This window comes from Myotis brandtii, unplaced genomic scaffold (genome assembly GCF_000412655.1).
Source record: "Myotis brandtii unplaced genomic scaffold, ASM41265v1 scaffold18, whole genome shotgun sequence".
NCBI classification, from domain to species: domain Eukaryota; kingdom Metazoa; phylum Chordata; class Mammalia; order Chiroptera; family Vespertilionidae; genus Myotis; species Myotis brandtii.
The window spans coordinates 12,895,274-12,910,416 of NW_005356674.1; the positions used below are offsets into that span (position 1 = coordinate 12,895,274).

General features: G+C 36.9%; 1 protein-coding gene across 1 annotated transcript in view; it reads left to right on the forward strand.

Moving 5' to 3' along the window:
• Positions 1 to 15,143, forward strand: part of LOC102242341 (ubiquitin-conjugating enzyme E2 E2) — a 240,825-nt gene that overhangs the window by 197,806 nt on the left and 27,876 nt on the right. Inside the window, exon 4 of the mRNA XM_005863644.2 lies at positions 9,985 to 10,132. Coding sequence (XP_005863706.1) covers positions 9,985 to 10,132 — 148 coding nt within the window. The remainder of the gene's footprint in view (positions 1 to 9,984; positions 10,133 to 15,143) is intronic.

The window sequence follows — 15,143 nt, forward strand, 5'->3', positions numbered from 1 at the left end:
GGAAGCTTGGCTTCCTCCATCGCCGGGGCAACCAAGCCTCCTGCTTGCTCCAGCTCTGTGGCTGCCGGCCGCCATCTTGGTTGGGTTAATTTGCATATAGTCGCTCTGATTGGCTAGTGGGCGTGGCTTGTGCATAGCAAAGGTACGGTCAATTAGCATCTTTATCTTTTATTAGTGTAGATCATTTGAATTTTTCTTGAAAGGTGTTGAAAAGCTGTGGCCTGCAGTGAAATGCAGCATGCCATGTCTCACTCCCAGACGGGTGGGCATCATCTCTGCACACGGTGCTCTCTCACTAATGTCTCATTCTCATTCCTTTACTGCCAGTTATCTGAGGTGAAGTGTAATCCCAGGTTTGTTTGTTAATTTTTTTGCTTGTTTTACTTTGTGAAAGGTTGTTTTGTGACAGTTTCTTTGAGATTTGTGATTCTCCTCACTTATAATGGATTTTTCTAGTTTTTGTTTTGTCACTAGTACTTTAATCTTATGAGCAGATGACATGATACTGTATATGGAGAACCCTAATGATTCTACCAAAAAACTACTAGAACTGAAAAATGAACTTAGTAAAGTAGCAGGAGGTAGAAGAGGGTAAAGGGTGGTTAAATGGTGATGGAAGGAAACTTGACTTAGAGTGTTGAGCATACAACACAATATACAGAAGATATATTATAGAATTCTACTCCTGAAACCTATGTAATTTTATTAACCAGTGTCACCCCCAGTAAATTCAGTAGAAAAAAGAAGCAATTAAAAGTGAACACACAAAAACTAATAAAATAATCTTAGAGTGTGCTAGGTGTTGATACAGTGCTCGTAAGTCAGTTTTAAGAACAGAGCACTTGAAATCTCAAGGAGGGTGGAAGCACTGACATTTCTGAAATGTGTACTAGCAGCCTGTTCAAATAAACTACAGTTTCATAATGAGCCTGTGGTCAAGGTTAATTTGAATGATGTTAACCCTGCTATTTTTAGACCTTTGTTACGTGATATACTGATTTGTGGCATGGGGGCTTTAAATATTTCCTCTTCTGGGCCTTCATGGAAAACTATTTTTTAAAGGAATGTATTTCTCACTGCTCTCACACTTCCTCGGTAGAATCACAATGCTATTTATCTCCTGAGCAAAAGTTTCTCAGAAAATGGAAGCTATGTGAAAAATAGAGGTTATTATTGAAATGTTATTTTAAATGGTCATTTTTAATGTCATTAGCAGCTTTCCAGCTTAGAGATGTTTATTTTAAAACATTTTTCTAAATTATGTGTAGAATCAGTTTGTCAAATACTTTATTAAAATACTAGTGACCCAGTACATGGATTCATGCATATTGAAAGGAAATTAATTAGAAGGTAGCCAGCGGGGCAGAACTGGGCGAGATGGGCTGGACACACTCTGGAGCCAACCTCCCACAGTCCCTCCCTGGCATCTGCAGAGCGGGGTCCCTCTGGCAGGTGGGGTCCCCTGGCCTGGCCTGCAGGTATCAGGCTGAAACTGCTCTCCAACATCCCCCAAGGGGTCCCGAAGTGCAAGAGGGCACTCTGCAAAGCTGCTGTCGTACAGGGTGTAGAACGCAAATGTTAAGTGTGCAGTGCCCCAGCAACAACATAACCCACGCCAAAGGTGGAATTTCACGGCCCCGTGAGGAATAGGGCTCCCTCCTCTCTGGTTTCAGGGTGCGTCACCTGAAAACTGCCACTGCCAAGTCACTGTAGCTCGGGAGCTCCTGTGTTGAGCATCTGCCCCCTGGTGGTCAGTGCGTGTCATAGTGACCGGTTGGATGGTTGGACACTTAGCATATTAGCCTTTTACATATATAGATATTCTTCTCTGTCTATACGTATGCCCTACATGATCTCTCTTTCCTTACTAAACCACTTTTTGTCTGTATATGAAATGTATATTCTTCAGAGCAAGGGAATAGTAAAACACACACACACACACACACACACACACTTAAAATCCAGGTAATGTTTATTACATGAACACATGCATTCTTAAATAATCTTGTAACACTAGGAGATGTGAAGAGGAAAGGAAGACCAACACTACTTGAATTCCCACTGGGTGCCAGGCATGGTATTTGGACTTTTCCTGTACTTCAGTCTTTACAGCCACTAAGAGTGTTTGTTATCTCCCTATTTTACAGATGAAGAAACTGAATCTCAGAAATGTTAAATTGATTTGCCCAAAGTTGGGATTCCAGCCCAAGTCCAGCTAACTCCCAAAATCATACATTCTTTTCACAATACAACTCACAGTTCTTGAAACTAGAATGGGTCTTAGAAATAATCAGTTTAAGTCTCTCATCTTGTCAGGAAATAGAAGCTCAGAGTAGCAAAGTGACTGACTTATCCTAGATCAGTGGTCGGCAAACTCATTATTCAACAGAGCCAAATATCAACAGTACAACGGTTGAAATTTCTTTTGAGAGCCAAATTTTTTAAACTTAAACTATATAGGTAGGTACATTGTTATTAACTTAATTAGGGTACTCCTAAGGCTTAGGAAGAGCCACACTCAAGGGGCCAAAGAGCCGCATATGGCTCGCAAGCCGCAGTTTGCCCACCATGGTCCTAGATCATTGACTACTTAGTAGCATTTCTCTATGCTACAATCAACATAAAGAATTTTGTTGTTAACTCTAAAATTGTTTTTAAGGAGAAGTGACTTCTAAGGAGAAATAGCACAGCTTAATTTTAAGGTACCTTTTGAGATAAAGTAATAAGGTGACTGGGAAATATATACATGTTGGATCCGTTTCCTATTGGTTATAACAAATTAACACAAACTTGGTGGCTTAAAACAATATGAACTTGTCTTACATTTCTGGAAACTAAAATCCAGGTGTCAGCAGGGCTGCATTTCTTCTGGAGGTTTTAGGAGAAATCCATGTCCAGTTTGGGAGAACACTCCCTTCCTTGGCTGACGGTCCCTTCCTCACATTTACATCACATTCTGTCATCACATCTCCTACTGATCTGCCTGCTTCCCCCTTATAAGGCCCTTGTGATTATATGGAGCCCACCCAGATGATTCAGGATATAATCACCCCTTTTCAAGATCCTTGACTCAATCATACCTACAAAGTCCCTTTTTCTATGTGAGGTAACATATTCACAGGTTTTAGGGATTAGGATATGGACATCTTTGGGGGGTAAGGCATTATTTTGTCTACCACACACACCCATATGCCTGTGTGGGTGTTTATGTATCACACGAAAATTAAAAACCCTTCTCATCCAGAGTTATCTGGGAATTAGCCATTCTGGATAAATAAGATTCAGTATCACTATATCCAAATCATGTTTTTAAATTTTCCTTAATAAATGGAAACTGTTAACTGTTCTGAAATTTGCTGTTTTCCCTGCCTTTGAAAACAGTATTCTCAATATAATTTTATCTCTCCTTGAGGAATGATAGCTATCTTTGTAAACATCATTATTGAGCTGTGCTTCAAATACAGCAATAAATGCACATGCAAGTGGAGGCTGCGGAAGAAAGGGAACCCAGTGAGTATTAACCCCTGCAATGGAACTAGAATTTTCTTTACAGTCATTTTTATTATCTGTTTACTTGTCAGGAGGGTGAAGTGAAGAATGTTCCGCTGCCCAGCCCCTGAATAAGGTATAACATGATGGGCTTCTGGAAAATTGAGCCAGACATCAGAGCAGTCTTCTATAGGGTGAGGGTGGGAGGAGGGGGTTCTTTCTCGGCCTCTAAAAATCCCTAACAGTCACAAATCTGTTGATATTTGTCAGTATCCAGAACATCATTTTCTATTTCTGCATCACTGATGTCAGGACTGCAGGCAATATCTTATCAGTTTGCATGTATTCTTTCTGCTTTCCCCTGTCTGTTGATGGAGTCTGGAAGAGGATTCTCCCTGTTTCAAGAGCTTTTATTAGCAAGTTTTTGCCTTGATTGTGAAACATTTTTCCTCATGTGACCACTCCATACATTTTTTAAGCTCTCTTGAATACTTAAGTAGGCAATGGCAATAACAAACAAAAAAATTGTGTTGGAGTCCCTGGCACATAAATATCTTTTATTATTGGTTACCTTGTATGAAATCAGTTCTGACATATCTTAATTTATAGGACAATTTAGTAAAGTAACATTATGGTATAGAGAGATATTAAAAATGTCTCCCGCTTCCTCAGGGTATTCTCCACAGTTTTCCAGCTTTCTGTCTACTATAGTTGTGGTTCTAAACTGTTGTATGTGTTTTTTTACCTAAAGAGCAATAATGTCACAGCTCCTCAGAGAGGCACTTGTCTGTTTGAACACCAGCCTGTGATGTGTTAGCATTTGTTCAGTGAACCGCGGGCTCTTTCTATGTGCCAAGCACTGCATTGGGCATCACTTGGAAGAACATATTTTCATGAGTAATTCATGGTTTGGTGAGAAGGTCCTGTGGCAAGTATGGTAACAGAAGTAGGAATGTGATGCGGGAACCCCAAAGAGGTCATAGCTTACATTACAGTAGGTAAATGCATGACAGTTCTTAAAACTCTGGGATCATGAATGTTTTTCCGGCTTCAAAAGGTGGTGTTTGTAGGATCTATAGCATCAGAACATATAGGAACAATCAACCAACCTGTATAAGTCAGTGTCGTTTATTTATGAACACTTCTCAGGAGGTTGACAAACATCACCCAAGTACACATTTTATCAGTATTATAAAACATTAAAGTCTAAAACATTCTCTGTCTAAAAAAATCCACAAGAATCTTTGCGAACTCATGCTTTATTTTTTTTTAATCTAACTATACTTTACTTTTAATTAAATATCTCCACTTAAAGCACCAGGAAGTCAACAGTAAAAAACAATCTAATTAGAAAATGAGCAAAAGATAGGAACATTCTCATTGAAGAGGGTATCCAGAGAGCAAATAAGCACATGAAAAAGTTTTCAACATCATTAGCAATTAGGGAAATGCAGATTAAAACCACAATGAGGTATCACTGCACCCTGTTAGAATGGCTAAATAAAGCATAGTAATAACACTTAGCATCAACAAGGACGCAGAGAAACTGGATGACACTGCCGGTGGGAATGTGAAATGGTACAACTGCTCTAGAAAAATGTATAGCCGTTTCTTATAAAACTAAATAGGAGTATATCATACAACACAACAATTGCACTCGTGGGCATTTAGCACAGAGAAATGAAAACTTATGTGCACACAAAAGCACAAATGTTCATAGCAGCTTTATTTGTAATAAATAAAAACTGGAAACATTCCATTTGTCCTTTGGTGCATACGTGGGTAAACAAACTGGTATGTCTATAACATGAAACTTTACTCAGCAGTAAGAAGGAACAAAAACTACTGGTACATGCAACAACTTAGATGGCTCTCCAGAGCATTATGCAGCGTGAAAAGAGCCAGTTTCAAAAACTTATATCCAGTTTGATTCCATTTATAGCATTCTTTAAAGTGACAAAATTCTAGAGATGAGGAACAGAGTAGTGACTGTCAAGAATTAAGAAGGAAGGAAGGTGACTACTAAAGGGCAGCACACAGGGTGTTTATAATGAACTGTTCTGTCTTGACTGTAGTGGTGATCACAAATCTCCATGCAATAAAAATTTCATAGAAACACATACATACACAAGTGCATATAAAACTGAAGATATGTGGAAAAGGTCCAAAGACAGTATCAGTGTCAATTTCCTGTGATAAAATACTGCATTTAAGCAAGATGTTACTATTGGGGAAAACTGAGTGAAGAATATATGTGATCTATTATTTCTTGCAACTTCATGTGAATCTATAATTATCTCACAAATTAAAGGTTAAAAAGAAAGCAGGCATTGAGACTGAGTAAAAGAGTATAGGTTTTTAAATCAACAAAATTGTGTTCAAATTTTAGATCCACCACTTACTTACCTGCTGTGGGACCATAAGCCAATTCTTTAACTTTTCTGTGCATTTTTCTTCTTTTTTTTCTTTTCAGTTTTATTGAGATATAATTATTGACATATAATGTATTAGTTTTAGTTGTAAGACATATAATATATACATATATTGTGAAATAAGTTTAACATCCATCACCCCAGAGAATTAAAATTTCTTTATTTTTAAAGTGACTATAATAATACTACTTCCCTCAGTAAGTTGTTTTGAGGATTAACTGGCTTGGAGTGGCCTACCAATATCTGATAGGTTTTAAAATATCATCTACACTAATAAAAGAGAAACATGGTAATTGGCGTACGACCGCTACCCTTTTCATTGGCTAATCAGTGAGTATATGCAAATTAACTGTCAGCCAAGATGGCAGCCGGCAGCCAGGCACTGAAGCGAGCACGAGGCTTGCTTGCTGCAGACTCCAACGTTCCCCGCCTCACTTGCCGGCCTCTCAACTGCAAGTCTAAGCAACTATGATCCACCACTTACTTACCTGCTGTGGGACCATAAGCCAATTCTTTAACTTTTCTGTGCATTTTTCTTCTTTTTTTTCTTTTCAGTTTTATTGAGATATAATTATTGACATATAATGTATTAGTTTTAGTTGTAAGACATATAATATATACATATATTGTGAAATAAGTTTAACATCCATCACCCCAGAGAATTAAAATTTCTTTATTTTTAAAGTGACTATAATAATACTACTTCCCTCAGTAAGTTGTTTTGAGGATTAACTGGCTTGGAGTGGCCTACCAATATCTGATAGGTTTTAAAATATCATTATTATATATAAAAGCCATTTGTCATTTACATTGAATCATAAAAATATTTTATCTTTTCATCTAGCCCTTAAAGGGATAGGTACTCTGACTTTTCTGCAGAATTTTAATATTGCTAGGTATTCTCTGTTTCATTAACTTCTGCTCATGTCTTTATTTCTTTCTACTTTCATGGGATTTAGTCTATTCCAGCGATTTTCAACCTTGTTCATCTCATGGCACATGTAAACTAATTACTAAAATTCTGCAGCACACCAGAAAATGTATTTTTTCCTGATCTGACCAAAAAAATAGATATAATTTTAGTTCGTTCACACCAGATGGCTGTTGTTGTGTTGGATGTTGTTATTTTTTTATTTGACAATCTAAGGGGAAAGAGGTCAGTGCCCCTGACTAAATAGTCAGGTATTGCATGTTTTAAAAATTCTTGCAGCACGCCAGTTGCAAATCGCTGCTCTATTCTTTTTTCTTCCTTGTGTGGAGACTTAACTCATTAAATGTCTTTCTTCCTTTCTAATATGTGCTTTTGAAATTGTAAAATTTTCTTTTATAACTTTTATTCAAAGCACAAATTTTGGTGATGGCAAGCCCACATTTTCATTGTCATTTAGTTATAAATATAGCTATTTTTAGTTAATCCAATAGTTAATTTGAAAATGTGTTTTTCTGTTTCCAAATATGTGATGGGGAATCTTTATGGTCTTAATAATTACTTGAAATATGTTAAGCTTCCCTTGTGGCTTACCATGTGACCAATAATTATGTTTACAAGAGGCCTAGTGCACGAAAATTTGTGCACTTGGGAGGGGGTCCCCTCAGCCCGGCCTGTGCCCTCTCACAGTCTGTGACCCCTCAGGGGATGTCCGACTGATGACTTAGGCCCGCTCCCTTAGGGAGCGGGCCTAAGCTGGCTGTCAGACATCCCTCTGGTAGCCTGGGAGCCTAAGCCATTAGTCGGACATCCTTAGCGCTACTGCGGAGGCAGGAGACGCTCCTGCCACCGCCACTGCTCTGGCCAGCCATGAGCCAGCTTCTGGCTGAGCAGCGTTCCCCCTGTGGAAGCGCACGGACCACCAGGGGGCAGCTCCTGCGTTGAGCGTCTGCCCCCTGGTGGTCAGTGCACATCATAGCGACTGGTCGTTCCTAGTCATTCCACCGTTAGGGTCAATTTGCATATTACCCTTTTATTATATAGGATTAGGTGCTTAGAAAAGAATATGTGTTCTCTAACTGTTGAGTGTGGAATTTATCTTTATGTTGATTTGGTTAATTTGGTTGTTCAGATTTTCAGTACCCTTACTATATTTTTATGTGATTGACCTATTAATTACTGAAGTGCAAATGTTTCTCTTTGACTATAGGTGTCATTTTCTTCTTATACTTCTGCCAATTTTTACTTTTTATAATTTTTACTATATTGTTAGATATGACATTCAGAATTGTTATATTTCCCTGAGAAATTATTTATTTCATCACAATGCAGTGATTTTTAAATTTTAATTATTTATTTATTGTCTAAAGTTTTACATATGTCTCCTCCCCCCCCCCTTGACACTGCTCACATGCCCTCACCCCCCTAGTGTCTGTGTTCATTGGTTATGCTGATATGCATGGATACAAGTCCTTTGGTTGCTCTCTAACCCCCCCCTCCCCTGCTATTTGTCTCTAGTTTTATTCATTTTAGCCTTAAATGCTTTTTTTTGCCTTAAAACATATATTTAATCTGAGAGTGAGATAGTCATTTAAGTTATTTTTTAGTTAGTCTTTGCATGGAATTCTTAGGGGAAACAGTTTTTTCTTCAGGCCAGAGCTCAGGCTTTCTCTGGCAAGTGTATTTGCTCTTTCTACATAAGGCATTATCTTTTCAAATCCACCCATTTACTGAAAGCTGTGCAAGTGTCCAAATTTAATGTAAAGGCTCTCAATTTAATCCCTTTGCCATATACAAACCTAAGGTTTCATCTTCTTTCTCCACCAGGCAGGGCATCAGAACTCACGCTTCAATTTTTAAGACTGACTTCCATCCTTCATTCCATTCCTCTGCCCAAAGCTCAGCCTTGGCAAATCAGCTCACATGCTTACTGTAACTTTTGATTTTCAGTTCTGAACCTTGAGATTGCTCTTGCAAATTCACCTATTCATTTTAAAGAATGTTTGTTATATTTTCTTCAACATTTCTAGATTTTGGGGGTGGGGAGGCTGTGTGTATAGGAAGGGATATTGAGGTTATCTGGTCCAGCATGAAGGGCAGTTCTTAAGAGGAGTACTAATCTCACCTGAGATGGTAACCATGCTATTCAGCAGCTGTAGAATACTGGATCTATCCTCTCTGAGACTTAACATCCAATGAATTCAGTAAATTCTCATGTTTGAGTGTATGCTGGATGCCCTGGGGGGGGATGGCAACACCTACAAAGATCTGCGATGTGTGTATTTCTTGGTTCAAGCCATTTCAAAATTAGGGTACAAGAAAACCGGTCTTTAGAACCCCAAGATTCTTTTACATTTCAACTTCTAAATTTGAGAACATTAATAAACAGTGATAGCATGAAAACCTTGTTGCATACATAAGACTTTTGTAAAACAGTGTTATCAGAGTTACAAAACTGATTTGGACTTAACTTTTCAATTGAAGTTCTTTAAAAATGTTATACACATGTTTCAAAATGACCTAAGCAAAGTACAGTAGTGATCTAGCTATCATAGGGAAGAGGTGGGCTGCACTAATACTATATTCAAAATTGAGAATGTAAGGAAAAAAAGGTTTGCAAGTTATAATTAATACAGTTTTTCTATAAGCTAGGTATATTGTTTACATACATGCCCCAATTTATGTCTTTAAATGTATTTAATTCCTTTTTAGCGTATTCCCATGCTTTTTTGTGAATTTTATAAATGTACAAAACCCTTAAAACAACTGGAATCCAACAAAAGTTTCCTTTGAAATTTTTATTTTTGAAAACATTTTTTCTTTGTAAAAGTTTTAGAGGTAAAAGTTAGTTTTCCTCTTACGAACATTCCTACAATTGCACCAAGAGTAAATTCAGTCTCCAGAACATTAGTTAAATGATAAGACACTTCATCAAAAGCAGAATGTCATGATTTTGCTGTTGGAGTTTAGTTCTCTGTGCCCAGAATGACAGGTTCTAAAATAGTGATTTTTTGTTTATTGGTTCTTCTCATGTGCCTAAGGAAAAATTAAATATGTGTTTGAACCAATGACTCTTACATTATTTTGTCTAATAAAAGGTATATCTCTTTATAACAACTTTACATTTTCTTCTAGGTTACCTTCCGAACAAGAATCTATCACTGTAATATTAACAGCCAAGGCGTGATCTGTCTGGACATCCTAAAGGACAACTGGAGTCCGGCCCTCACCATTTCTAAAGTTCTCCTCTCCATCTGCTCACTTCTTACAGATTGCAACCCTGGTGAGAGACTTTAAAGCCAATCTTAAAATTGTTCATCTAAATTAACCACTACTTTCCTGCCATCACCACTACTGCTACTGTTACTATTATTTTTATTTTAAATTCCCATAGTATGTAAATCTTTCTTTTTAAATTGGGTCTTGTCATTAGTCTTTTTAAGACCTGTTATTTGCCTAGAAGTAAAAAGCATAGTATGATAAAAATTAATTAAAAGTCATTTTAGATTAAGAAGTGCATTTGAAGAATGTATTACATTCTGTTGCCAAATAATAATAAAAATGTTAATTGAATAGTTTAATCTTTAATTAGATGCCTACCAGAAGATGTTAATTTGAGAAATATGGGCTGTTTAAATTTTATAATAACCAGGCAGCACTGCACAGACGTGACCTTTTCGGCATCTTAATAACTGCACCCTTTTAAGCTATTAGAACAAAAAAGGGGAATGGTCTGAACTAGGATATACCCAAAAGGTAAATAAGGAGAAGCAAATACAACTTTGCGGGAAAACTAAAGAGAGTTTATGGCCAATCCTTCGTGGATTGCTGGTGTGCTTAATGCTGAAAGCTCTTACTTCCTGTGTGTGATTGTGTGGCTTAGACCAGCTTCTTTTATTAAAAGACAAAACAACTGCCAACTTTTTACATACTTGCATTTAGTTTTGAAAATCCAAAGATAGTTATAGGGTTTTCATTGATGTTCTCAGTGAGAAATTCTTTTGAATATTTAATTGGTGTCTTAATATTTCATAAGATTCCATCTTCCATGTTCAGAAATAAATATTGTTTATTAGATAAGTGAATTTTTAGACAAGAAAAATTACAAATGGGATTGGGGTCTCTGAGGCTCCTGGCTGGCTTATAAAACATGGAAAAATTATAATTTTTAAAGTTTTATGTTTGTTATTTTTCAGTAATAAAGACTTTTTAATGAAGAAATATAAAAACAATTAAATTGTCACATATTTAGAATGCATGACAAATTAATGCTTTTAACACCAAAAAGAAAAGAAAATATAATTGTACAAGATCATGATTATAAAGTATTTTTAATCAATTCAGACTTCATTCCAGACAGTGAAGTTTAATAATGCTGCACTAATTCAAACCAGAATGACAGACATTTTGTTCTTGCAGTCTCATTATTCCTATTTCAATTTCACTTGTCTCCATGACTGTGTATAACTTCATTTGGAGGCAATGTCACAGACAGGCATTTATTGATGATACGAGGCCTCCTGGAAATATTGGAGCCCGGGACTGCATCTGTTTCCCCACTCCCAAAAAAGTACTTATGGGATTTGCTGAAATTTGGAGGCCAGGGTTGTTTTATGTTTTGTTTTGATTTTAAGAGAAAATTTTATTTTGACAGGTAAGTAACTTATTTAAGAAACTTTTGATGTCAAGTCATTATGCTGTGCTGTATGTCACTTATATACAGTGGTGTATGTCAGTTATATCTCAGTAAAGCTGGGTGGGAGGAGAAATTTCTGACACCCTACTGTTTATGAGGCACTTCTGAGCACTAGGTGAGTGAGAAGGCCACACTTCTTATACATGGAATAATGTGTCTCTTCACATTTAAGAGAAAAAACTCGGGGCTGAGACGCAGTCCTTACCCCAGTGGTAACCAGGCTGGTTTGGCCTCCCAGTCAGCTGAAATGGCCTGTCACCTGAATCATCTTGTCTATGAGAATCTGTTCTCTGTATAGGTATCCCTGCTTAAAGCAATAGATTCATTCCACCAAAGCCTTTTCAGCAATCGAAAAGATTTTTGCTCAGTAAATTAGAGATTTCTTTTGCTGAGTCTTGGAAAGTTACATTCTGCAACAACAACAACAAAATCACCCCTGGCTAATGCAAAATAATTAGAGATTTCTTTTGCTGTGTCTTGGAAAGTTACATTCTGCAACAACAACAACAACAAAATCACCCCTGGCTAATGCAAAATCACATAAAATAAGTATATTTTGAAAATAATAGTATTGATAGTAAGTATAAGTCTAAGGATAAATGTTTCTTAAGTTTCACCAACTAGAGATAGCCTATCTGATATAAGAATAGAACATCATTTGTAAAATATGTCAACAGACTAAATGTTCATACTTTTAAAGACATAGAGAGGAGTTTCCTAATTAGCACATCATTTACATGTATGTTCATACTTTTAATTAGTCTTTTTTAAAATTTATCTTTATTGTTGAAAGTATTACAGATATTCCTTTTTTTCCCCCATTGTCTCCCCCCCCCCCCCCCGCCCCACACACACCCAGTTAATCAGAGTCTTAAAAAATTTATCTTAAACAAGTCACAGTCTGTTCTTTTGTTTAATGGCCTTTATCTCATACTGTTTTCTGGTACATTTCCAATCCCTGTAGATTTCCCCCCTAAATTTAAGTTAAACTTCAATCTAACCTATCTTCAAATCATCACAAATATAAGTTGGATAGAATTTGAATAAATAAGATTTTCCTATACTGAATCTGTAGAGCTATTTTAACATCAAAAATGCTATCAGCTCACAAGTATGCTTTGCATAAGGATATAGATTTACCGATTTTTAGAAAGTGCTTTCTCACGCTTATTCTTATACTAGAGGCCTGGTGCACGAAATTTGTGCACTCGGGGGGCAGGGAGGTCCCTCAGCCCAGCCTGCGCCCTCTTGCAGTCTGGGAGCCCTCAGGGGGTGTCTGACTGACGTGGAGGTGGGAAAAGCTCCCGCCACTGCCGCTGTGCTCGCCAGTTGTGAGCCCGGCTTCTGGCTGAGTAGTGCTCCCTCTCTGGGAGTGCACTGATCACCAGGGGACAGCTCCTGCGTTGAGCATCTGCCCCCTGGTGGTCCGTGCACATCACAGTGACCAGTCGTTCCACCGTTCGGTCTATTTGCATATTATCCTTTTATTATATGGGATAGGATAAACTGATTTTTTTAAACCTTTTTCATAGTTTTTTCACAATTTACATTTGTCTCTTTCAAGAAATTTTGGCCCATTCAGGAAAAAAGGTTATGTGTTTCAGGGTGGGGCTGTACATCCTTATTGCGTGATATTGATAGTCAGGAGATGTAGACTTTAAAACCAGCTCCACTGTTTAATTAGTTGTGTGACCTTGTACTGGTCTCTTAACTTTTCTCAGCCTTAATTTCTAATATGAAACAAAGATTATCATCAACCTCACCTAAACCACAGAACCCCTGTGAGTTTAAAATGAGATAGTGTATGTGAAAACCCTTTATAATAATAATGGATTTTTATTGTGTTATTTCCCAGAGTATTTAGGGCTCTGAATGGGCATACATTAGATGACTTATAAATACCTACTTGGTTGAATTTAATAGAAGATAGTATTGAGTAATCTTTTGACACCACTACCTTGGCACTGACACTTGGATTTTATAATTTGAAAAAGCCTAACCCTAAATTGATAGTGCCTATTGTATTATCTCTTGGGAAGAATTATCTCTCAGGAGGGAAATGTCCAGCATTTATCACAGGAGTTCTGTGGTTAGGTAGGGTTGATGATAATCTTTGTTTTATATAGGGTGTCCCAAAATTCACGCAAGAAGTAATTTTGATAGAAAACACAGGTTTATAATTAAAATTTGTAAATTTTTTATTGATTCATAAAGTATACAGTATAGGGTTATGTATGGAATAGCACATCGGGTAAATGGCCTCCATGGCTTTGCTGGCACATACGCAAAGCCGTGGTCTTCATTGGTCTTCATTGTCCCTGCTCCTGGGCCATAATTGGTACTTGGTAATGCTTATCAAATTGAAGGGATTGAAATCAAAGGGCAACAGATATTAGAATCTGATTCAATAAACCAAGTAAAATTAGGCTTTTATTTTTTTGTTGTTGTTGTTGTTAATGCTCACGCAAAATTCAAATCTTGCGTGAATTTTGGGACACCCTATTAGAAATTAAGGCTGAGGAAAGAGTCCAGTACAAGGTCACACAGTGGAGCTGGTTTTAAAGTCTACATCTCCTGACTATCAATATCACACAATAAGGATGTATATCCCCACCCTGAAATCAATTGATGGGTGCACCATTCTGTTCCCAGTGCAGTGGTCTAGGTAGGTCTGTCTAACTGCTGGCCTTGGTAGTGCTGTTCACACCTCACTGTGATATTTATTGAGCCTGATATAGCTTTCTTACTGGTCAGACATTAGCTAGCTGCCAGTGTGTCTGTGACCCACTGTAGGCAACAGAGTGGCAGCAGAGAGGAATAGAGGATGATAAGCCCAGAAGGTTAGCACCAGCCTCCCAGATTTTCTAAATTAGTCTTGCTTGATAAACATGATTTAATCCAGGAATTGCTGAAGTTTAGAGTACTAATCAAATTTCCATTTTTCATACAATGCTCTTATTTGTAAATACTTACTCTTCTCAAGTATATATAAAATTTAAGTTCTATTTTATTTTTTAAGTTTGTTTTTGCTGTTTTGTGATTGTTTTTAAACTCAGATATTTTATTATATTCTCTATATGAAATTATATGTATTTATTTAAAATATGCCTATATTATGGTCTTCACACTTATAAATAATGGATATTTTCCCTCATACTTAATGAACTATCCTGAGAGCACTGACAATTTTGAGATAAGACAAAGCCAACACTTTTCTTGTACCAGATGTTTTATTTACAGAGTAATGTCCAAAACTATTTCTAATTATTTTCCCTTTTTTTTTGAAAAGTATATAAATGCATATCATCTGGCATTATTTTACTAATCTCAGTTCTATTTTCCTACTCTACTGCTATTGCTTTCTAAAGTGTTATGGGCTTGTTTCATTCTAAATGTAATTCTGTAATTCTAAATATATAATTCTTATGAGATCATTGGAAATTTGAAAACCAAATATTTGATATTGAGGAATTATTGCCAGAAATTTTTAAGCATAATAAAATGGAATTGTGATAATGAATTTTTTAAAAATTTTTTATTAAGTTATTACATATGTGTCCTTATCCCCACATTACCCCCCATCTCCCCCCCCCCCCTC